Below are 24,814 nucleotides of genomic sequence, written 5' to 3'. Positions count from 1 at the left end.
GACAGCGGGTGTGTTTTGGCTCCCCACCCCACTCACCCCCACCCCGCCCAGCTCTCCACACTCCCTTCCCGGGGGAAACGGCTGGGAACGGGGATCGGAGGAACTGCCTACTGGGTCCCCCGCTCTTTCGCTAGACCTGCCAATCGAAACCGCCCCGAAATTCGGGGGCCTTGGCAGGGGCAGGCCTCTGCTCCTCCTCCCCAAGGGCCAAACCCCTCTCTCCTTCTCCGCCACACACGCAAGCACTCAGGCCGCTCCCGCGCCGCAGACTTCCGTCCTTTGCCCGCCTCGGCCCGAGCCCCGGCCGCCAGGCCCCTTCCCTCGCACCCGCACCCCTCCCGCTGCCGAGGCTCCAGATGGCGGCTCCTCGCGTCGGGCTCGAGGCCCCCAGACGCCGCCCAGCAGCAGCCGGCGGTCGTTCCCTCCCTCCCTCCCAGCTGCTGCGGCAGAGACCAGGATGGACTGCTTTGAGAGGAGGGCAGGCTGCTGCACAGGCTCTGATTGGGACGGGAGCCCCGCCGCGGAGGGGCACGCGGGAGCCGCGCTCACGGGGAAGCAGCTTTGCAGGCCCCAGGTGAGGAAGCCGCAGCGGAGGGGGCAGGAAAAGACTGGAAAGCCGGGCCACTCTCGTGGCGCCCTCACACCCACTCTCCGTCCCTGGCCTTCCTCCTCGCACCACCTCCCAGTCCTGGCCGAGCAGAAGCTGGACCGGAGCACCCGCAAGACCGCGGGGAGCGACCGTGCAGCTGCCAGGAGGGGGCGCCCAACTCCCCTGAGCCGGGGCTGGAGGGCGGGCTTTGCTGGGGATCCCGCCGCAGCCCAGTGGGAGGCTGTCTCGGCGGGCGGAGTGCCCCCTTCTGCCGGAGAGCGGTAATGTCCAGCAGCTGCGGCCGCCCCCTTCCCCATTTTCTCCTCTTCTTCCTACCACCCTCTCTCGCTTCCTATTTGCTTCTCTTTTTACTTTGCCTGCCAGGTTCCGTTCCTACCCTCCGTGTCCCTCCTTACATTCTGGAACTTTCCTCTCCTTCCTTCGTCCCTGCACACGCTCGGGGAAGGGTTTGGCTGCCCGCGGGGGGATGCTGGGGAAGGGGATGCATTTCAAGCCTAGACTCCGGCTCCTCTCCACAGATGCTCCTCTGAGTGCCCGACACAGCAGCCCTGAGACTGGCGGCAGGGGTTGAGGTCATTCTCTCACGGGCCAGGGCCGGGCGACTCTTTATTTGCCGGTGAGTGACGCGTCCGGGAGCAGCGCTTCCCCTGAACCGGGAGTGGGGAACGAACTCCTCTCACAGGACAGATGTATGAAGTTCAGAGGCTTGGTACTGAGCCCCTTTCTCCCACCCAAAAGTCAGGCCACTCGAGGGCATCTTCCCTTTACACATATCCCTAAAAACCCCAAGTCCGTCCCCCGGGACAGTTCTCACAGCTTCCTCCTCCTAAGCAGTTTTGCCGGGTGCCGGGGCGGCACTAAAAGGCCACCGCACCGGGCGCCTGTGCCCATCTGAGGTCCTCTCTAATCCCCCGTGCTCTGGCGCGTGCCCGCAGACCCTCCTCTCACCCCGGCGCCGCGGCCGATGGGCATTAGACCCCCGAGAGCACGTTCCGTAAGCTCCCAGCACAAATCCCCTCGGAAACATTAATCACAGCCACCAGTGAATGCAAAATGTGTGCCCGTGCCGTGTCTGCTTTTTAATCCCGAATGTAATTCTGGAAAGCAGCATCAGACAGGGGCTCTATTAATCCCTTACACGAACAAATACCATCTCTGACCTACTAGACTTGTTTTCCTGCAGTTTCACAAAGAGTTAGCCCCACTCACTAGAGGAATGTTCAAAGACAGGAGAACTGTGAGAGACTTGCCAGGCATTTATGCAATAACGGGGTGCACTTCAGCCAAAAGGCGTACCTGTTGGACAGTGGAATCACTGGCCAGGGATCCCGAAATTCTGCAGGGGCAGCAGCAGAGTATGTCCGGGGAGGGGGGAGAGTGGGCTGGGCAGCAGACACCTAGAGAGTTTGGAAGCCCCAGAGGAACCCCAGTTCTCTCTCCTCCACAGGCTTGGGACCCAAGTGACCTAATCTGAGGGACTACCTCCTCATGAAGGCGCTAAAGCAGGCAGAAGGGCTCACCCACAACATTCAGGGGTCAGGGTTTGACCCCCTGAGGCCTGTTCCTCGCACTTGAGATTTCATTCTCATGTCCAATTAATCATATCTCCCTTCTCCCATTTTGATCAAAACCATCTTCCAGCCCTTCATCATTGTAATTTGCACCATTGCCTTTTATCTGCGATTAATTAGGAAATCGAAGAAGATAACGGAGGGTCGGGTCAAAAAATCAGCCGTAGGGACAGACGGATGGACAGACGGTTGGGTGGGGGGTACTGTGTGGGTGGGGCACTGCCAACCGAGCCCGGTTGGAGCCGCGATGGGCTGCGCCGGAAGGGGTTAAGGCACTCGTGGCGGGCTGAGTGGAGCGTCTGCTCTGAAATAACCCCAGTGGGCACAAGCAAAGACTTCTCACTGTACTACCGCAGTGGAGAGTCTCCTGAGATTCTTTGCTTTTCCTGTTTGAGTCTAGAAAAAGAGAGAGGAGAGGATTTGGGTGGGGTGAGGGTGGGATTCCTATTCCTGTCAAAGGGGCCTCCCTCCTGGCAGATGAACAGATTTAAAGCTGGGTGTTTTTAGGCTGGGATCTATTTCTTCGGAAGATCAATAGATTTGCTTGTGCATCCTTTCCTTCCCTCTCCACTTGTCTGCCAGTCTGAGGGAAAGTGAGAGGAAGGGAAGGTGGAAGGGAGGGGAAGGAAGAAAAAGAGAGACTGAGAGACTCTGTTCTTATGATCATATCATAACTCCCTAGCCAAAGAGAAAAGCTTGTAACACGGCGTGGCTCCCTGCTCTCGCAGAGGCGCAGGACGGTTCCTTCTTCTTTTCTCCCTCCATGAAATCGATCACGCCTCCCAGACGGCTGAAGGAGGGCACTTCGCCACTCTTCACAGCTTCGCCCCAGCCTCTTTAGCTTTCAATTGAAAACCAATTAAAGGTTTCTATAAATCTGTTAGCTCCCCTTTTATCTGGGGACCCCTGATGCATGCGATACTGCCCTTTAGATGCCTCTTCCGTGTTTTGTTTTACAATTGTTGTATCAATATAATGCGGCCTTTCTTCTCCTGTCTCTATAGATACAGATACACAAGGAAAACCAAAGCTATTCAGTCTCCTCATTTGTCCAGCAGCCTAACAGTGGTGCCCTTTCTCTGCTGCTGCTTTCCCTGCTTCGGGAGCAGCAGTTATGGTAGAAGCAGATGGCTACTGATTGGGGGAGCTTTGTGGCTCTAATACTGAATACTTTATGGAAAAGGACTTTATCATGCTTCGCTGGGCAGAGGAACAAGGGGGTGAGATTTATGGCCAGGAAAAATAAATCTTTTCCAAGTTGTGGCTCCTTCTCACCAGTTGTCTCTTTTGCTGGTGGTGGGAGGGGGGGGTCAAAACACTGAGGAATTGGTTTTATTTTATTGTATTCTCTTTTCTGCTAACATCACTTCTTAGTCAGTCTGAGAGGAGAGGAGACTAAGAGCCAGAAGGTTATGAAATACCTTAGGTGACTGTTGCTGCATCAGCATTCTCTGCCCTCAGGAAAAAAGCAGAAGGGAATGGTCTTGAACGCTGTCTGGGGCCAGGTTTTCCCGGACGTCCTGTTAGTTCCTGGGTAAAACATCATCCTCCATTATGCTATTCTCTATAGGGAACAAAAAAGGATGTAAGTGCTCCCATCCGAAAAATCAGAGGAGGTCACTGGTATTGAAGGAGTGGGGCCCTGATGAGGCATATGGTGATGTAGGTATGCTCCCCACTCTGAAAGGGTCTGAGCTGCGAGGATGATTGAGGGATGTCTGGGAATGACAGTTTTGGGGCTCCTCCTCGAATTTTCAAGCTTTGGGGAATATAGAGATTCCAACACTCCGCTGAAGGTCTAACGCACCCCAGGATGACTGACCCTTGCGTCTTTTCTCTTTTCTTCCCCTCACCTGAGTTTTACCTCTCTTGAGTCAGGTATGCTCTCTGTCTGTTGCAGGAATGCAGCCCTTCTCCGTATGCAGTAGGCTGCACCTTTACTCCTCTTGCCCCCCAAACCTGTTCCCTAGAGCAGTGCCACCCTCTCTTCTACCCCTCCTTTAGGTCTCCCCCTCCCAGGGGCCACGACTAAAGACAGAAATGCTCCCAACTTGCCTACTGGCAGTTGGGCACAGAGACATGGAAGCCACATCCAGTCGTGGGTCTCCCATTCCACATCAGACCCCTTATCTTCTTAACATTTGAAACGACATTTTCTACTCAAGAAACATTTGTTGAGAATCTTTCGTGTTCCAAGCTCCTTTTCTCTGCCTTTCCTATTATTTTACCTTGTCCCTAGAAACTGAAGAGGAGAAGCTAGGAGGAAGGAAAGGCATGCAGCTTCTGGCCACAAGCTAATTCTTCCCAATTCTGTGGGTACTATCACCCCAAATACCCACACACACCTTTGTGCACTGTTTCTCTCTGAAATGAGGGAAAGTGAAGCAGGAAAAGCAAGATTTAAAAATTACATTTATCTAGATTTCAAAGTGGCACGCACTTAGATACTTTAAGTAATTAACTGTTTGGGCTCCTGCTGCATGCTAGGCCGAATGCTCTGCCAGGCTTATCACATTTAATTATAACCCTCTTGAGTCAAACGCTATTCTCTCTAGTTCACAGATCCCCTTCCTTCACAGGAAACAGACGCACAGAGAGGCTAACTAGCCCGAGCAAGAAGTCCAGCTGGGATCTGAACCCCGGCTTCCTCTTGCCACCCTGTGAGATAAATGTTGTTTTTGCTATTTTACACATGCGGGCACTCAAATTCAGAGAGGTTAGGTGATTCGCTCAAAGACACAGAGCTAGTAGATTCCTAATAGGAGTGTTTGGGAAGCCAAATTTGGAGCTCTTAACCACCACCCCTGGGATCCTTCACAAGAAAGAGCAATAAGGAGCCCACAACTGACCTCTGTCACCGGGCCCCGGCCTGGGCGGGAGATTTCCCAGAGCTCGAGGCTACAGGCGTGGGGGTGGACAACGCGCCTGCTCCGGGCCGCGGCTGCGCGAAAGCGGCGGGCGGCCCGGGGAGGAAGCTCAGCACCGCAGCCCCGGCCCCGACAGGGGCTCCGTCGGCCTTGAGGCCCATAATGCTCCGCGCGCAGCCCGCGTGCGGGCGTCCGGGGCGGGGCCACAGGCAGTGGGAGTGAGAGAACTCGCTGTGCTCGAAGTCCCCCGGGCAGCGGCCCACCTCGCTCCCCAGACTTGGGTGTGGAGGGGAGCTCCGCGGCTGCCCTGCACGCTGCTGAGCCGCCGCCCTTCGAGGCAGAAAAGGGGCAGCGTCGCTCAGAGGCCCTGGGCCCCGATCAGACCGGCGGCTTGGTGCCCCGGGCTTCTCTGCCCACCCACACTTTGGCTTTCTGGCTGCAGCTCTGGAGTTAACCCGCGAGGCATCCCGTGCTGCTTGTCCTACGTGCGGGGTGGAACTGCCTCAGCCTTTGCTGCCCTCACATCCCTGCGTTTCTAACGTGGCGCCGCTATCAGTTCTAAGGAAAGGACCCCCTGACGACTGAGGGATGGAAGTCTAATCAGCCTCCTGGCACAAAAGTGCTGCCTCTTCTGTAAAGGGGAGGAGGGAATGGGGATTGCCGCCCCTGCTTTTAACATTCGGGCCCTTCCTTCAGTAGCAGCGATCCCTGAATAACTGAACAGATTCTTCCTGCCTCTATCCTCCAGTACCTCCTTCCGGGTTCCCTAGAAACTTCGAGAATTCCTGTAGCCTTCGCTGAGCGGCTTTAAAAGCGGGTGCACAAGTCCCAAATTTTTTTTTTTAAATTTTTTTTTCAACGTTTATTTATTTTTGGGACAGAGAGAGACAGAGCATGAACGGGCGAGGGGCAGAGAGAGGGAGACACAGAATGGGAAACAGGCTCCAGGCTCTGAGCCATCAGCCCAGAGCCCGACGCGGGGCTCGAACTCACGGACCGCGAGATCGTGACCTGGCTGAAGTCGGACGTTCAACCGACTGCACCACCCAGGCGCCCCTCCCAAATTTTTTAAAAAGGAAACGCAGGCAGTGTTACTAACAGTGGCATTAACCCGCACTGAAATAAGTATTTAATATGCGCCAGGTGTTGTTCTCCGCACTCGCTAAGTATCACCTCACCCCTCTCGATAACTTTATGAATACAATTTCCTTTACCACTCTCGGTTCTCAGATGGAGGCCTGAAGCACAGACCGGTTAAATTACCTGCCCGGGGTCAGGGGCCAGGATTCGAACCCAGAGAGTTTAGCTCCCCTAGTGGAGCTGGGGCCTGAACCTGAGTTGTTGGTCCTTCTTGGGTCAGTTCTCCAGACTTGTGAGTCAAAAGAATGCTCCCTAATAAAGGTATTGCGACCTCTCTGGGATGTCCAAGACTGAAATGAAACTAACCCCGGCTCTTGGAAGTTATCCCTTACCATCTGCTCAGAAACTGGCTTTCCAAAAGTCGTTCGCCCTGGTTTTCTGTCCTCACCGCGACCCAGGAGGCAGCTCTTTGCAGATTTAGTTTGCTGAGGAGGAAAACCAAGGCTGAGAGAGGTCACCGGCAACCCTGCATATATGAGATAAGAATGCAGACCCGTGCCTCTGGAAAGGGGGTGGGTGCATGGCGGGGGGGGGGGGGGCGGACACTGCCTACCAAAGCACGTGCGAAGCGGGCTGGGAGGAGGGTGGTGGTAAAAAGAGCATTGCTGTTCCCTCACGCCCAGCCCTCAGGACGCCTTTCTGCGAGGCAAGTGGCGCCTAGCAGGAGACAAGGGTTGGCAATAATTCCAGGGAGGCAGCAGGAGACTGGAGACTATGGAAAACATGGCGCTTCCTCCCTGCTCAGTCCAGGGCGTGTCTGGAGCACACCCAGCTCACCTCGTGGCCTCTTCTCCCTCCCACCCCGTCCCTCACGTTCATGGTTTACGTGAGCTGCTTCTAAAAGAGAGATCCCCTGTTGAAGGTGGCAAGTCTTGTTCTGTTCAGGTCCTGTCTAGTGTGAGGCTCCATACTCTTTGGTGACTCATCCCAAACATAGTGGGAGCCGTGTCTTCCCTTCATGATTCTGTCAGGGTAATCTTCTGAGTCTCTCCCAGGGTGACCTTGTTAGCCCACATCGAACCCCATGTCTGTCATTGGCCTTCTCTGCGCTCAGCTTTGTCGCTGTGCTCTTTACTAAGACATGGACACCAGGGACTCCAGACATCAGAAATTGTCTGCGTGTAGCAGGCATAAAGCATGGAACCAGCCACACTCTCAGTACATTGACTTTCCCCAAGATATTTTCACACATTCAGATGATCCCCACTTGTCTGAGACAGTAACTTCCTAGAACCCCGGGTAAACTGATTCTGCAATGTAGATAATGCTATGAGGCATCTGATCACACACACAAGGCACTAGATACTAAAACCATACGTGGGAAATCTATTCTTTAGAACTCTATTCAATTTGGCTTCTCCCGGAACAATTGCTCTTCTATATGACTTCACACAAACTATCTTCTCCAGAACTATCCTACGTGAAAACATACAACAAGGAGCACCTGCCTACTTTGTGAACTTGGAGCCAAGAAAAATGATAGTCCTGAATGTTTTTTTTTAATTGCTACCCTCAACAATATTCACTCCCAACCAGCTTAAACACACACACACACACACATGCTAGAGAACCGTATCTGATTAGATATAAAAATTGTTCAGACCTAAACTGAATTCTAGGCCTTTGGGAAACCTCAACATCCAGGTCTTTATATTCAATATATCTATTTTTCTTAGGATTTTGTGAATAATTTATTTGATATTTCTGGATATTATTTATTTTTAAAATATGAATTTTCCTCAAAACTTTAGAAGATATTACGAATTATATCTTGGTTATGTTTATATTATATTACCAGAAGACTATCAAATCAGTCTGGGAACTGGCCTTTCAATCAGCAAGAGAACAAATATAACTTTCAATCTCCTTGCATGTTATTTCTAATATTTGGTAATGTATCTACAGTATTGTTTATAGTAGTCATGCAGTTACTGCTGTTTGTGGCAAGTTGATCTTTGAATTCTCTGAGATACCACTTCTCCAAGTATTAGAATTGAAGAAAGACTTACATTGGTAGTTTTTAAGTGCCTATGATGCTTGAATCAAAATCATGAAAGATGGTTTTCACTCAAACAGTCCAATATGTTATATGACCAGGGGAGCAGTTTAGGTATGAGAGCATAGTTTGTGAAGAAATCAAACTATATTTCCAAAGCTGTAGCAAAGCAATATGATTTGGTGCTGTGTGGTTACTGACTGATATCTATTCCCCCAAATCTTTTTCAGTTTTTTCCCCTTTATTTGCCTCCCTTTTCCTCAGAGAAAATCAGATGTCTGCCTCTCTCTTTAGCCTTCAGGAAAGTATGCCATGGACAGATTCCAAGCTAGAAAGTCCTGGGCATGTGTGCATTCTTCCTGGACCCCCTTCCCAGGAGAGGAATGTTTATGCTGCTCATCCCCCAGCAGCCCAATTTAAAATCAAAGTCCATACCTCAGAGAACTAGCTGGGATCAGATGCTAGGTATTTCTCCTAGTATTAACCCTTTGTAAGTCAATCAGCACCTGTCTTTTTAACTCAGGAATCATACACAGCCTAAAATAGAGAGATAAAGAGGTGAGATTCAAGTACTGAGTGTTGGGATAATGTCCCTTCTCCTGGCTGCGTAAAGAAATTTGATGTAGGACCTCTCAACGTGGTGACATTCCTAAGGCCTAGAGTCAGTCTTCTTAAAATCTGATGCTCTCTCCCATTTGAGACCACTCCACAGCCCTTGGTCCCCAGTCTGCCTGGAAAGCTGGGATCAGGGAGTGAGGAAGCTTGGAGTGGTGACTGTGGCCCTACTTATAGTTCCTTCTGTCCACCCTTCTCCTCCTGCTGAGACCTATTCAAGCACTGTGGTGTCTGAGTCTAGGAAGGACATTGTAACCTACAGATTTGACAAAACTGGGATAGTCCTTGCCAGCTCTCTAGATATTATATGGGGAGTGGTATAAAAGCTGGGAGAACCTAACGGGTCAGATGCTGGATATTGGATTTGGTTCACAGGTCACAGTCACACAGATGAGCATGAGGCACTGATTTCAGATTTGTGGTAGTTGTCTCCAATATTATCTCAGTTTGCCAGCCCTGCTAAAAGTCATACTCAGAAGCTAGTAAGCCAGTTAACTAGGACTCAGATCCAGGAGAGGAAATGAATTACACAAAGTCCTCAAAGGCTATCCAGCTCAGAGCTGAACTCCCAAAAGAAGGGGAAGGGGAACTTGAGATCCCTCAGAGTTATAAGCTTGAGAAAGGTAGGTTATAATCATAATGAGAATAGTTGTAGTAGAGCAGCAGCATTAAAAAACAACTACCATGTATTGAGAAACAGGATGAAGCAAGAAAAGTGTGAGTCAGGAGTAATGATCTCTGAACTTGAGAGACTGGAGTCCCTCCTCCCAGGCTACAGGATTATCCATCCTTTGAGAGTCTGGCTGTCCCTGGACCAGCCTGGCAAACATTCACTCCTTTATCCCCGATGAACCATCTATAGTACTTAGGCAAGGAATAGACCCAAACTAAGATTGCCATGTACACTTATACAAAACAAAGTGCCCCCCATCCCTGTAAACTTTTACCCAGTCAGCAAGTATGCCTCTTCTTGTCTCTGAGTTATCCCTTAGAACATTTCTTATTCTCCAAGATAAGGCTGTGCAATGCAATACCCCTCCATGAAGTTCCATTCTGTACCTCCCCCCAACACTCACAGCCCCATCCAGAGACTTCCCTGTGTGAAATTAGTAAGTGTAGGAAAAAGTCTCCACAGTCTGTTTCATTGACCATCCTCTTGTCTCCCAGTGCATTTTCCCTCTCACCATGAATTGCATTTTTTTTCTTTTTTTGGCAACTGAGACTTGCTGGTGGAGTGCTTTGGAAATAGGATTAGAGGGGGATGGACCAGGACTTGGAAAGGAAGAGAGAAAGCAAAATAATGTGCTTTCATTCTTAAAGGGTAATAATCCTCCTGAGTGAGTTATTCTTGGAGACTTCACCAGCCTCCTATCAACTGAAGTTGAGGTATTTGGGGGCCCCATTTCTCTACCCTGGAAGGAGAAAGGGCATTTCCATTCTAATACTCTCTAAGAATCAGATTTCCTTTCTTACACTTTCTCCACCCTCTCACTTAGTTCATAAAAGGCACCACCTCCGGAATCATTCATCAACATCTCTCCAGCCTTCTCTTCCAAAACAATACTGCAGTTGTCTACGTGTGTGTGTGTGTGTGTGTGTGTGTGTGTGTGTACCATAATTGCAGGAAGCCTTGCTAAGGCAGAGCAAGGTGAACATACCTTCACTCTTCATTGTTGTCTCTCTAATTATTTAATTGGAAATAAAATCCCAGGGAAAAGAGCTCCAAATATAAACCCATTGTTCCATGTGAATTAGATCAAACTATTGACTGAGATGCATTTTTATAATACTGTTTGCAACTGAATAAATGCCTCAATCCTCCATTTAGTATCAGTGATTCCAGGAAGTAATAACGCAGAGTGATTTCAAAGTAGTTTATGCACCATTTTAGCCCATAAATTTCTAGGGAAATAAAAGTAATTTCTACATTTTCTTTACATCCTATTAATAATTGTCATTAAGACCATTTATATTACCAGGCAAAATGTGCACCACTTAAAATACTGGAAAACCCTCAAAGTAGGAATGCTGAGCTTAATCTTACCCATAGTTGTTTTTTGCTATAGCAGTCATTCAATACATAAGATAGAGAGTTGGTTGGATTCATAGAATGTTAGCAATTCTTTTATTTGGGGATTTTAATTTGAAATCAGTAGGGGAAATCTTAATTAGGGGTCAGAAAAGGGGAATTGAGAACAAGTATCTGATGACCAGATTCTCAATACATCTCTCCCCTCACTGATATATAGAATCTTAGCTATTTTCTAGCTTGGGATTTGGACAGTCAAGCTCCCCACACCCAACTTAAGTGTCAGAAGCATTTTTTTTTTTTAATTTTTATACAAACTGGAGTTTAGGTTTCAGAACTTCAGAGGAGACATAGTCTAAGTGTCCTGTATATTTAAGAAAAGAAAGGCCAACGGAAAGAAAAATGTTTTCCACTTAGAGTTTAAGGTTATCTAAGTGCCCACACACTGAAGTGGATGCTTTTATATTTACAATATGTAGGAGAATTTTTTTAATGGAATTGAATGGAGAGATGACTCTTCCTGGGAAAGGAACACTTTCTGTACTCTGTATAACAGCAAAAGGAGGCTCCAAGGAGTGTTCTGATCAACAGTTTAATGGAATAAGGGTCTTGGGCACTGCACACACACACACACACACACACACAGACACACACACACTCTGTCACTTTGTCAGGCTGGAACACCTCTCTAAGAGACCACAACTCTCTTTTGGCTACTTCTTTATCTTAACTTGCTGTTGTTAACATCAGTGCCCCTCCTGCCCTTTCTTTTTCCTTTTTTTCTCTGAATTCACTTAAGTGTCTGGCCACTATTCTTCTTCCCTGCAGGTTTTCTTCCAGATGTTTGAAGCATTTTTTTTTGACATTTCTAATTCTTCCACCCTTTTTTAAAACAAGTGATAGGGGAAGGAGAGATGCTTTCTTGACAGAGAGGCAGAGAGAGAGAGAGAAAGGATATATGAATGAAGCATCCAGTCATAAGACAACTAGTGGCTAAAACACTCAGATTCTTTTATATGGACTTGTGAAAGCCCTCAACATTGAGCTTTGGTCAGAGTTGCCCTTTACCACAATGTTTAAAAGTGTTCATACATGCATAAAAGAAATGATAGGTTAAGATGAAAGACAATTCCCGTTTAAGAAGCTTTGAAACTCAGTAGCTAACCTGGAAATTCCCCTCATCCCCCCTAATGTATAGGGTTTTGCCTAATATATAGGGCTTTTGCAACCCTTCTTTGCCGGAGTCCCAGTTTACACCGATGCAGGTGCCCGGTCTGATCAGAAGAACTCGGAACTTGTGTCGGGGTGGGGGGGGGGCGGGGAAGGGGGCTAACCAAGACTGGGTGGAAATGGCGGTGGGTGGGTAGGGGAGAGATAGACTTTAAGAAGAGAACTCACGTAGTCGGAAATTACTCCCACATTTTTATTTCTCCTCGGCAAAAACCTTCCCTGGCCTCCTTGGACTGCGGGTGCGGCGAGGAAGGGCACGTTCTTCGCTGTCCCACTGGGAGCCAGAGGGAGGTCTCGAAGTTGAGAGAGGGTCAGACACTGTATGCACCCTTTCCTTTTAAGGTACTCTCTGACAACCCCCAAACCACTTACCTTATTGCAGCCTGGATTAAAAAAAAAACAAAAACCGAGGCTGTGTCCTTCCTAAGTCGTGGTTCTGTTCGGTCCACTTAAGCCGGCTACACAATCTGATTCATCCTAAAGCTAACATACTGCCCCCCTTCAAAGCGGTGGTGTTGTGGGTAGGGCTGAGAGAGTGGAGCTGTCTATACACTAAAGGTCTTTCTTCCCTTAGGATTTGGTAGTTGAAAGGTGAAAGAGAACCCTGAGATCCCCCAGCGAAAATGTGTTGCGGCCCCTGTGGAAGGAGTCAACTTTCAGGCTGTTAAAGTCCTCAAGTCATTAGCTTCAGCTGCTGCACTAAAGGGGCAAGCCAGCGCCTCTAAGTGGCTTAGCGCACAAACGAGGCTCCCGAGACGGCCGCGGCAACCCCATCCGCTCTTCCACCACCGGCTGCACGTGAATTGCTCTCCGGAGCCCATCTCGGTAATAATTTTTACTTTGACTACCCCCCTCCGAGGTCTTAGAACACGGGCCGCCCCCAACATGGGACCCCCTCCGGGACAACGAAGAGCTCGCCAGGCAGCGGAAGAGCTGGGACTGCTTGAGCCTAGTAACCTGGATTCTTCCCACCCTTCTCCCCCTCACCTCTCCCCCCCGCCCGGGTACTCGAGTTCTGGGACCAGAAGCCCCCAGTAAGTCCCCTGCTGCGATCTGGTGGCGTCCGCGCTCCAGCATCCTCACCCCATCTCTGGATCCGGGGGGAGACAGAGCCAAGTTCTCACCAAAGCGCATCCTTTCTGAATCTTGCTCGGAAGGGCATGGTAGGGTGAGCGCTCCAAGGGAGAGCTGGCGCCGTTTTATCACCCCCAGGCAACTAGCTGCGCAAATCAGCGGTGGCTCAGTGGCCAGAGAATCCCGCGGGGCTAATCCGTAACCCTCCTCCCCTTCGCCAAACTCAGACTCGGGAAAGGCGCGCGGGGTCCGTGCGCGCGCTGGGTGGCCAGCTCTCTGCCAGAGGTCCTCCAAGTGCCAAGAGAAACGGAGAAAGGCCCGCTCCAGGTCTTTTGGTACTCCCCTTTCTGACCTCGACACTGATTTCCCCCTCCTCACAGTCCCAGAGGGCCGAAGCTTTAGGAGGATGCGGGCCAGGCTGCGCCCAGAGAGGCTTTGCCACTTGGGGAGCTCAGGACCTGCGGGGCGCAGGCAGGCCAGAGAGACCGCTTCGAGGCAGGCGGCGCCGGAGGGAGCGCCCAGCCCAGCAAAGAGTTAAAGGGAGGGGACGTGGGCTGTCACGCGTCATTGGGCAGATTATGTGCGGCAAACAAAAAGTGTGTGTCTGCGTGCCAGTCAGTCACTGCATCGGGTCCATCTGTACAACTCTCTCCGCGCGCTCTCGCTGTCTCGCTCTCGCTCTCTCGCTCTCACCCCTCTTACTCTCTCCTCATCTCTTTCACCCCATCTCTCCATCTCTCTCTCTCTCTCTCTCCCTCTCTCCCTCTCTCTCTCCTCTCTTTAGGCACAGCCTACGAGACAGCAATATCAACACCTCTTGACATGGAAATGCACTGATACAATAGGCAAAAGAAGCACTCGATTGCCTCTCCCGGTTCCAGGTGGCCTTATTTGGGCGATTCGTTCCTGACCTTATTCCTGGTAAGTGTCCGTGCTTTGATGTGGGAGGGGGATGGGGAGGAAGGCAGGTTTGCTAGGGGAGAGTGGAAAATTTTGCCGTCCGGCTCGTCATCTACCAGAAGAGAAGGGATCTCTCCCGGCAACACGGTTATACAAAGGGAGGAGCGGGTGGGGAGCACTTTGCGGGAGAAGCGAGCGACTGGGGAACGCGCGGCTGCCAGACAATGCCTGCCTATCGGGAGGGCGAGCGGCCGGCGGCAGCCGCGGGCGCTCCGCGAGCCCCGCGGGCTCTGGGGAGGACCCTCCCCCCCGGACGCTGAGCGCGGGGCCTGGAGCCGGCGGCGGAGCTCCGAGCGGCTGGGTGCACGGGCGACCGCACGCCGGCCGGCGAGCCCGGGCTCTCGCCCAGCGGTTATTGTGGCCGGCTCGAGGCTCGTGGCGGCCGCCGCAGCGACGCGAACCCCTATTAGCGCGGCGTAGCGAGGATCTTTTCACCATATTGTTAGGTAGAAATGCATTTTAATGATTGCGTCCCTGCTGTTGCCCGAAGTGACGGGGCGACCTCCCGGCACAATGAAACGCTTGTGTGAAAGAGACTTTTAAAAGGAGGAGAGAAATTGAGGCATAAAACGCTGAATTGAGGAAACTGAAAAGGAGAGAATAGGATTCCGTTGAAAAGGAGATGAGAGGTTCTGCAGGCTTTTTATTTTTTAACGTATTTAAATTTGCAGTTAGAGGTCAGAAAGGCTACGTGTGTGGGGTAAAAGATGCCCAGAGATAGATGCTGTGATAAAGTAAGTTTCTACTTTATGGATATTTTCTCTTATTTCTGTCTGGCAGATACAGCCCAATACTTGACATTTGCCGGATGTAGCGGAGTGAATGGAAAAAGAGGCTGACCAAAGTTTCATGCTCTGTTAGCTGGAAAGGAAAAAAAAAAAAAAAAAGCTCTACCTTGTAATCACATTTGCAAGATTAATTGGTTAATAGACATTAGGATAAAAATGGACATTACTAATATTATTCCATAATGAACAGCTACTCAGGAAAAGAATTAGGTCTACTCTTTCCTGCTACTTAAATTATACAAAGCATACATAAATTATTGCCTATCTCGACGTTGTTAGGGAAAAACCAACTTGGGGGAGTCTTTTAATCAGTCAGAGTTAAGAAGGCAGTTAGTTCAAGGCCAGTTTAAAATTTAAATTCCTGCTTTGTTTTTGTTTAAAAATGACAAGTTTTGGAAGGGTGTCCCGTGGCCAAGGAAGGAAAATGTCTCTTTATGACAGTTTAATACAGAGCCCTCCATCAGGGCATTACTCTCTAAATTGCTGTGGATTAGTCGGAGAGCCCACAGAGGTCTACACAAGTGGGGCTGCCCCCTCTTGCCCAGACAGGGTCATATCTGGGGAAGGGAGATTTCACCAGTCACTGCACACACAGTATTTCAACCAGGGGACACTTCAGGCCTGCCCTATACGTGCTACCTCATGAGGTACATGCAACTCAATCCACCCCCTTGTATAACAAGGTAACTGGGATTCACCCTCATCCATAAATAAGCATGTCGAGAAAAAAATAATTACCTCTGCTTGCTGCTTTTAATTAAAGCCTCGGAGGGACAGTGTTGGATTATGGTAATGAGCAGACATACGTCCCCTCTTGTAGGCTGCAGAGAAAGGTTAGCTGACACAGAATCAGTGGCCCAGACACTCCACTTGAAATCCATTCGCCATGCTCGGCTGTCTCTGCTTGCTCACTAAGGCTGCTCCCCTCTTTGGAAGAAAAAAAACAAAACAAAACAAAACAAATCAACTCCTGGCCACTCAGTTCAATAAACAAGAGGAGAGAAGAAGAGCTTTCTCCCAAGGGTTGAAAGTTATTTTCAGTCAGGAAACTATATGCTAGTAAAAAAAAAAAAAAAAAATAAGAAAGAAAAAAAGAAAAAAGAAAGAAAGAAAAAAGAAAAAATCCTATTGTTCTCCCCAATCTGGTCCCAAATCCTGGCCCATCCTCCCCCAAGCTGATGCAAAAACCCGATCTCTCTTTCCTAGCCCTGTTTTCCTTCTGGAGAGCAGTGCACTCTGACCTCCCACTCTTCCAATTATCTTAAAAAGCGAGTGAGGGGTGGGAAGGAGAGGAAAGTACTCCTTAGTTGTCATTTTCAAAATGCTCCAGACTTAATCTGCCACTGGCTTTATTTTGGAAATAAAGGCTATGCAAAAATCAGGCAAATTCAAGAAAATTTTGTCTAAGAGTTGAAATGTTCTGCCTGGATTCATAGAGGCAAGAGGAGTAATATAAATTGTTTCCTTGTCCTGTGTATCTGTCTCCAGTGATGGAGGATTCAGGCATCCAGCGGGGCATCTGGGATGGAGATGCCAAGGCTGTCCAGCAATGTCTCACAGATATTTTTACCAGCGTTTACACCACCTGCGACATCCCTGAGAATGCTATATTCGGTCCCTGCATCCTGAGCCATACTTCCCTGTATGACAGCATAGCTTTCATTGCGCTCAAGTCCACAGACAAGAGAACAGTCCCCTATATCTTCCGGGTAAGTCTTGGCCAGTGGTGCACAGGGTATGAGGGTAATGCCCTGTTGAAAACTGACTAAGAATCATTCAAATGACAAGCTGAGATAGGTTCTGAATGTATAAAGTGAAATAATGTGAGACATCCTATTTAACAGATCAAAACATTAAAAACAGAAAAACAAAAATTAAACTCAAATTATTGGCAACTGATTTCTGGAATAAATGACAAAAATTTGATTCGGAGTACCAGGTATATCTAAATTGCTGCCTCAGTCCTAGGCTTTCCTGGTGATAAACACAACTTCCTTAACTTTGGGGCAGATTTCAACCAGGGTTGAAGCTGTTTGCATAATAACTACTCTCTGTAAGTTCTTTTATTATAAGCATCGGCTGCATTTGTGTTCCAACCTAGGAGGCCTAGTTTTCTCCTAAATGTTACTCTTTCTAGTAAGCTAGCTAGTACCCAGAATTTGTATTTAATAAAGATGTTAATGGCTTGACAATAAAACAGCATTAAATTTGTATGAGTTTCAAGATATAATTCCTCTCTCATTCTGTCTTTCCAAAGAAAAACTATTAATTGTTTAGGGCAAAATTAGGAGGATGAATCAATGCCACAGAATAATTTCTAAGATCTAAACTTGCTTTTTTAACTTCCAGAAACAGACAAAATCCCTCACACTTGTGTAATGTGAGATAATTGAGAAGTGCATTCTCAAGTGGTTAATACTAATTTAAGTTGTAAGGAAAAATTTCCTCACCAATATATGAAAACTACAGTTTCATCTATATGATTGATACAGTGTTTCAAAGGACGGTTATCTTGCCTCCTGGTTACAAAAACGAAGATGGGTGCCGACCTGGGTCTTGGTTAAGCTTGAGCTCAGATAATTCTCTGGAAAAGAATAACATAGAGGAAATGGTCCGGTTCCTCTGGCTTCATTCTCTCACAGGAGTCTCCCCCACCCCCCACCCCCATCCCCTACCTCCTTGTATTCTTTCTTTTTTCCAAACTGTAGGTAGACACCTCAGCAGCAAATGGTTCTTCGGAAGGTCTCATGTGGCTGCGTCTCGTCCAATCAGCCAGAGATAAAGAGGAACAGAACCTTGAAGCCTATATAAAAAACGGACAGCTGTTTTACCGCTCTCTCCGCAGGATTGCCAAAGACGAGGAGTTACTAGTTTGGTACGGGAAAGAACTGACTGAGTTACTCTTGCTCTGCCCCTCTAGATCCCACAGCAAAATGAATGGTAGGTTGGCTCGCGACCTGCGACGGGGCCCTTCGCTAGCGGGGAAGACGCAGGGAGAGGCGGGGGCTCCCTCGGGCGCACTGGCGTCTCTCCTCCCTTAGGGCGACTGGGCAGGGAAACTTCAGGTGGGACAGATAGGTGAGGATGAATCGGGGACACTAGGCTTGAAGACTGCACTCCTCCCCCGCGCCCCAAATCAGGAGGGAAAGTTAGATCAGGTCGGACAGGATACTCTTTTCTCAGGCACTCAGGTCCTGAGAGATGAAGGCGGATTTGTGAAAAGGGTGATGGCAAACTGGTCTGGAGACGATGCTTAGTAATCCTGTGGTGTGCCTGTGTGTGTGCGCGCGCGCACGTGTGTGTGTGTGCGTGCGTGCGTGTGTGTGTGTGGTGTTTTCTCACTAAGCAGGGTCGTCCCCTTACACATGCCTGGAATGCAGCCAACGTTTCCAGTTTGAGTTCCCCTATGTGGCGCATCTGCGCTTCCGCTGCCCCAAGAGACTTCACAGCGCTGATGCCAGCCCCCAAGAAGAGCAAGGCGGCGGCGTGGGCACCAAGGATCACGGGGGCGGGGGCGGTGGCAAAGACCAGCAGCCGCAGCAACAAGAAGCGCCCTTGGGCCCCGGCCCCAAGTTCGGCAAAGCCGGACCTATCCACCACTACCCGGCCCCCTCCCCCGAGGGCAGTAACCAGCCCGCGGCAGGCGGCGGCGGCGGCGCCAAGCCCTCCACGGACTTTCACAACCTGGCCCGGGAGCTCGAAAACTCGGGGGGAGGCAACAGCTGCTCCCCCGTCCGGGGCCTCGGTGGCGGCGGCGGCGGCGGCGGCGGCGGCCACCAGGAGGCGGAGCTGAGTCCCGACGGCAACGCCACAGGCGGCGGCAAGGGGAAGAGGAAATTCCCGGAGGAGGCGGCGGAGGGGGGCGGCGGCGTGGGGCTGGCGGGGGGCCGGGGCCGCTTCGCCGAGCGGCCCCTGACCGCCTCCAAGGAGGACTTGGTGTGCACCCCGCAGCAGTACCGCGCCTCGGGCAGCTACTTCAGCCTGGAAGAGAACGGCCGCCTCTTCGCGCCGCCCAGCCCCGAGACGGGCGAGGCCAAGCGCAGCGCCTTCGTGGAGGTGAAGAAGGCGGCTCGAGCGGCCGGTCTGCAGGAGGACGCGGCCGCCGACGGCGGGGGCGCGGCCGCCGAAGACCAGGACGCGGGCGGCGGCGGCGGCGGCGGCGGCTCCTCCACGCCCGTGGCCGCTTCGCCGGCAGGCGCCGACAAGCTGCTGGCCCCGCGGCCTGGGGGCCCGCTGCCCGGCCGGCTGGAGGGCGGCAGCCCGGCGCGGGGCAGCGCCTTCACCTCGGTGCCGCAGCTGGGCGGCGCGGGCGGCAACGGGGCGGGCGGCGGCGCGGGCGCCGGGGCTTCCGGCGGAGCGGGCGGCGGCCAGGGCGCCGCGTCGGACGAGCGCAAGAGCGCCTTCTCGCAGCCGGCGCGCTCCTTCTCCCAGCTGTCCCCGCTGGTGCTGGGCCAGAAGCTGAGCGCGCTCGAGCCGTGCCACCCCGGGGACGGCGTGGGCCCCACCAGACTCTACCCCGCCGCCTCCGACCCTCTGGCCGTGAAGCTCCAGGGGGCCGCGGACCTGAACGGAGGTTGCGGGGCCCTGCCGAGCGGTGGCGGCGGCGGCCTGCCCAAACAGAACCCCTTCCTCTACGCCACCGCCTTCTGGCCCAAGAGCTCCGCTGCCGCCGCGGCGGCGGCCGCGGCGGCCGCGGGGCCCCTGCAGTTGCAGCTGCCCTCGGCGCTCACTCTGCTGCCGCCTTCCTTCACCTCGCTGTGTCTGCCCGCGCAGAACTGGTGTGCCAAGTGCAATGCCTCCTTCCGCATGACCTCCGACCTGGTGTACCACATGCGGTCGCATCACAAAAAGGAGTACGCGATGGAGCCCTTGGTGAAGCGGCGGCGGGAGGAGAAACTCAAGTGCCCCATTTGCAATGAGTCCTTCAGGGAGCGCCACCACCTCTCCAGGCACATGACCTCGCATAATTGACACGGAAAGGACCCTAGCTTTCCACGCGCGCACAGTCACAGTCAAGCCACCTACAGGAAAAACACACGAGGACATCCACCACCTCCTTGTGACCTGAAACACTGCACCCAAAGACAGACACACACACACACATACACGTGCCACCCCAACCTTCTCATTGACCTGTTTACCCGAGACCTGCATTATACACGCAGACACACACACGCACGCACGCACACACACGCACGCACGCATACAAGACAGGATGGTGGATTTTTGATTGGGTGGGTTATTCGAGGGGTTTTCTTTTGAATGCACGCATTTTCACTTTCCAAAAACAAAAGTACATTTTTAAAAATGTCATATATTGCAACATATTGATGCATTTGTCATACGTTTCTACTTAAATTATTAAGCACTTACGGTTTAGATGTAATAATTATATGTAAGGGCAAAATTTATTTTAGATATAAAGTAAAGGAGGAGGGTGAGATGCTTTCTGCATTTCTTGATGACAGTTTGTGTTCTTACAAAAAAATAAAATAAATAAAAAGGGGTCACCATTCAATTTAAGTTTCCAGGGGGAAGTGCATGTATCATGAAATGATTATGGACTTCAATGAAGAATGTCATCATTATGTAAATATGTATTTCCTTTTAATACAAAGTGTAATTTTGTGCCAGTGAAATGGAGTCTGAATAGTTATGTGTTTCTTTTATCCCTGGAAAGATTTATTAAACTTTATAGATTATCCAGGTATGTTGGATGCTTTGACAATAAATGACTATTTTCTTCAAAGCAATTATTTGGAAAGTGTTTTTAAATACTTGTTTTGTAGCTCAGGGCTACACTTTGAGTAGAGACCACCTATTTTCATTGAGTCTCTGAGGGAGGAGATGATAGCAAAAGAGGGATAATTAATCCCGTCCCACTTATATTTATTCACCCTAAGCCGATACTGAGCCTAAAAGGGAGAAGACAAAGCTTGATTACTGTTGGGAAAATCTTTAGCTGGAAAGTGGTGGTCTTCTTCATATAAGGACAAATCATTTAGACAAAGATGTCTGCCATGAAGCTAGCCTGTCAGTGGGATGTCAGCATTCTTTTCAGCAGTAGGGTAATTAGCATCTTCACGAGTGGCCAGAGACAATTTTCAGGCCTGGATCAGAGAAGCCAGATGAAAGGGCCACTTTAATTCTACTAAGTGATGCCTACATGGAGGAGTATCTTGTCCTCTAGAGTCCTTCAGCATTCTGTCACTACCTATTAGGAGGCCCAATGGGGGAGTTTCTTTAGAAACCAAGGTGAAATGACCATGATAGTCTATGTATTGCGGGGCTCAGCTTTCCCTCTAAAGGCTTGAGCAGCTGCACTGCACAGCCTTTGTGGGGTGGTAGTTGGGGGGGGGTGGGGACCAGTCCTGGAGAATTACCATACAGAGGAATCTGAGAATTCTCCTCCTCTTTCTGCTCCTCCTCTTATGAAAAGTCTCTCTGTACTCTTCATATATGGATAATTCTTAGTTAAGTTCTTCAGCAACCATTAGGTGCAAAACCAAATAAATGATGAACCTTTAGTTCTTACAGTAGCATGCATTTAATCCATTAATCCACAAACACTCCCCTAACAAATACTACACTGGTTTATCTATCACAGGAGGTATTCTTTCCTATTTTTTCTTTCTTCACATCTTGCCAGCCTTCCCCTATGTCAGAAGGACATCTGTGAAAAAGTCTGAAGAATGAAAATTGCATATTGTCTCACTGAAGGCATTCAATGGTTCCCCCTCTAAAAAGATTTCAAAGCCTTCATTATCTTAAGGTGACCACAGAAAAAGTTATGATTAGGGCAGGGATCAAGCAAAGACCAGGGGTAGGGCAAAGAATTGTATCCACAGTGTGAACCCTGTTTGGCAGAAAAGTAGGTTGACTTTCTTATCATCTAAGTACTGTTCTATGCCACATTACTCTGAGGCCTGTTCTCAGTTTTCACAGGCAACAGTTGGACGATGTGAAACACTAATCCCCAGTAAAGTGGAATGAGAACAGACCAAAATTTCAGTTCTAACTGTTATTCGTGACTAACATGACTCTGCATCATTACTGGCATCCTTTGATTTAGCTGCATCTTGGTTTTCTCATCTACACAATGAGTGAGGCAGGTTAAGCTACTTCTAGCAATGGGGAATTATTTTTGCTAATGGGCTAATCGGGTCCCAATTAAATCTAAAGGGGAATGTGTAGAGAAAAGACCAAGAATGGTCATGAAGCAAATTCAATGGCAAGAAGTGAGAAAGGTATTTGGAGACAAATGAAACATGGGCCTCAGGAGATCCTTAAATCACAATGCTTGAGAGGCTAACTAAATTGTCCATATCTGAGATGCTAGTGGATCTTTCGAGCAAAATATCTTTAAAACCAGCCCACCAACAAACAACACAGGTTGCTTGGGGCCTCACTTTCCAAAACAACCCCCCCCCCCCAAAACTTAAATGCCCCTATGTTTCTGTTCCAGTCGTCCAGAATCTCCTCTTCATCAGCTGGCTTTGTTACCTATTGGGGATTCAGAGATGAACTTAGGTCTAGAAAAAGGTAAGTAGATGCTGCTTTTTGTAAAGTCTGGAAACATGTAGTTTGAAGGATATGTGTAGATTTCCCTTGTGTTTTCTTTTGTATGATTGTTAATTTAGTCACACTATCAGGAATAATGCTCAATCTTGGCTGAGCTACGGCCCAGGCAATGCAGGTAGGTGTGTTCACAGCAGATACTTGAGGGCTGGGCTCCTGTGCTGATCAATTTGCCCATGAGATCTTTTTGGCGGGAATTATTAGGGGAAGGGTGCTCAGAGCTAGTCTGCCTTCAGCCAAGGCAAACTGAGAAATGTTTCATTTTAATGCTGCATTTTCAAGCTTTCTGATGTATGTTAACTCTCTCCACGTCTGAACTTTCTCAGATGAGACTTTCTAAGATTCCATAGCCTCACCCATCTGCCCAGCTAGCTGAGGTCACTGAGGCCAGGGGCATAGATGTCTGCTCACAGCTGCAAAGGTAACAAGGTCACAAGGTCATGCAGGCTTGCAGCTGTATTGGTCAGCGGAAGTTCAGGCAGGTGGCCTGAGGTCACAGCCCTGAGACCGAAGGTTCTAAACACCGGGGAAAGGGAAATCGACCGGTTTCTGCTCCAGGATCTGCTCTGTCCCAGTCGGGGGCAGAATGCCGGTGCCTAGGGCCTTCGATCTCCAAGCGTGCTCTCTGAGCAGATTCCGAATCCCTCTCCTCTTTTGGCTTTTGTCAGTGGGGTAGGCTAAGGGCGGGGAGAGGTGGGGGGACGCCTGTATTTCCCAGGATCTGCTTGCAGGGTATAGTTTACGCCCATAGGCTGGGCAACTGAAGGGCCCCAGAAGACACGCAGATCCTGCACCTGTTCCAAGGCGTTTCAGAGGGGAGACCGAAACCCGACCCGCCCGAGAAAAGTTCCCAAGGTCCCGGGCCCACTTCTAGGTTATTCGGCTCTTGGAGGCCCAGAGTCTCGAGTTTTGCAGTGGCCGCCAATCGCGCCAGTTCCAAGCACCCGTCTGCCGCCGCAGTTCCGCGCCGCGGTGGACGGGGTGGGGGTGGGGGACAGGTGTTCTAGCCCTAGTTCTGCATTTCCCACCTCCCACCCCCAATCTCTGAACTGCGATGCACCGCTTGCTCTCCGTCCTCTATTAAGTTTTCCCTTCCCGCAGCTTCTCCCTTAGGCGCCGTGACCAGTAACCGTCCAGGAAGTACTCCCCCGCCCATCCCGATTCCGAGGACCCGAGCCCTAGAGCGGCCTACCCGGGTGGATCCGGAGGTTCCTACCTCTCGCTCTCTTTCCACCCACTATCCGTGCACACCCCTTTGACAGCCAAGACCTTGCGGAGAGCCAGAGACCGGTCCCCTGGGGCAGACCACTGCCGACTCACGGAGCTTGGGGCCAACGCGCGAGCAAGGATCCGGCCCCGGGAGGTGGGGGACGGGGGCGGGGGGCGGGGGGCGGGGGGTTTGATTTAGATTTTCTTTCTTTTTTCTCCTTGCCCAGTCCCGTGTTCTGAAATCATTATTGGCTCCTACCGTGGTGTGTTCTGTCTCCCCTTACCTCAATCCCTCCTCACCTCCATGTCTCAAGCATTTCTGAAGATTTGAGACATTCCTGGAGTTTTCATAGAAGCCTGCCCTTGCTGATTCTCAGCCATCCAGGCAACCGACTTTTCTGGGAGCAGCACCAGCCCAACAGGAGACTTTACTGTCAATTTACTGGGTATTGAGGACTCCCCCACACCTGATCTGGGGATTCAAAGAGATGGACACGTGCCAGTTCCCCCTAGACACACACACACACACACACACACACACACACACACACACTTCTACAACAAGTTCTTCCTAGGAGAAGAAGCAGTTTGCCTGGCTTTTGAATTGATATGCTTTTGGCCTTGCTTGGAAATGTCATTGTCTTCCCTTGGAGGCGCAAAAACACCTCGCCAGGTGTAAGAATTTTAGCCTGCCCAGAAGTTTTATGAACTGGAAATGGAATGAGAAGCTGGGCCACCTCCTTTTTCTCTTCCACATGCATTTTGGTTGACAGGTCGGCCATGAGGCCTAGAATGTTGAGGCCGGAAGCCATCTCTTAGACTAGTGGGCTTGAATGCCCCCTGACTTTGTAATCTGGTGGGGCAGGGAGAACAGACATTTTGACTCTCTACTTCACAGATCCCATCCCTAAGGGAACTTTAGTTTTTCTTACTTTAAATTAGAACTTAAAACTTTTCAGGAGTGCCTGGGTGGCTCAGTTGGTTAAGTGTCCTACTTTGGCTCAGGTCACAATCTCGCGGTTGGTGGCTTCAGGCCCCAAGTTGGGCTCTGTGCTGACAGCTCAGAGCCTAGAGTCTGCTTCGGATTCTGTGTCTCCCTCTCTTTCTGCCCCTCCCTTGCTCACTCTCTCTCTCTCAAAAATAAATA

The 24,814-nt window shown here is 50.3% G+C and overlaps 1 protein-coding gene and 1 long non-coding RNA gene across 3 annotated transcripts; one reads left to right on the top strand and one right to left on the bottom strand.

Annotated features, from left to right (window-relative positions):
- Window positions 1-449: 449 nt before the first annotated feature.
- PRDM8 (PR/SET domain 8) lies at window positions 450-20,626 on the top strand. Of its 2 annotated transcripts, XM_030313608.1 has the most exons (7): window positions 450-574; window positions 1,129-1,226; window positions 12,633-12,883; window positions 13,917-14,053; window positions 16,369-16,589; window positions 17,589-17,820; window positions 18,230-20,626. In XM_030313608.1, the coding sequence occupies exons 5-7, from the start codon at window positions 16,371-16,373 to the stop codon at window positions 19,849-19,851; spliced, it is 2,073 nt and encodes a 690-aa protein (XP_030169468.1). In that variant the 5' UTR covers window positions 450-574; window positions 1,129-1,226; window positions 12,633-12,883; window positions 13,917-14,053; window positions 16,369-16,370; the 3' UTR covers window positions 19,852-20,626. The 2 variants fall into 2 exon arrangements, with proteins under 2 accessions (XP_030169468.1, XP_030169467.1); XM_030313607.1 differs by lacking the exons at window positions 450-574; window positions 1,129-1,226; window positions 12,633-12,883 and having other exon boundaries at window positions 13,863-14,053.
- On the bottom strand, window positions 14,568-17,622 carry LOC115512505. Its single transcript, XR_003968409.1, has 4 exons — window positions 17,556-17,622; window positions 17,331-17,464; window positions 15,619-15,807; window positions 14,568-14,953 (listed from the first exon to the last, which is right to left on the bottom strand). It is a non-coding gene; the product is annotated as an uncharacterized LOC115512505 (long non-coding RNA).
- Window positions 20,627-24,814: the final 4,188 nt, after the last annotated feature.

This window comes from Lynx canadensis, chromosome B1, assembly GCF_007474595.2.
Source record: "Lynx canadensis isolate LIC74 chromosome B1, mLynCan4.pri.v2, whole genome shotgun sequence".
Taxonomy (NCBI): Eukaryota; Metazoa; Chordata; class Mammalia; order Carnivora; family Felidae; genus Lynx; species Lynx canadensis.
The sequence above is the reverse complement of the archived record's forward strand: the minus strand, read 5'-3'. Positions and strand labels throughout refer to the sequence as shown.

Bases quoted from the DNA above. Each gene is read 5' to 3' on its own strand.
- PRDM8 (XM_030313608.1), top strand. From the start codon at position 16,371: ATGGAGGATTCAGGCATCCAGCGGGGCATCTGGGATGGAGATGCCAAG. The intron at 16,590-17,588 runs GTAAGTCTTGGC...TCCAAACTGTAG, and splicing joins CAGTCCCCTATATCTTCCGG to GTAGACACCTCAGCAGCAAA. The intron at 17,821-18,229 runs GTAGGTTGGCTC...CTCACTAAGCAG, and splicing joins ATCCCACAGCAAAATGAATG to GGTCGTCCCCTTACACATGC.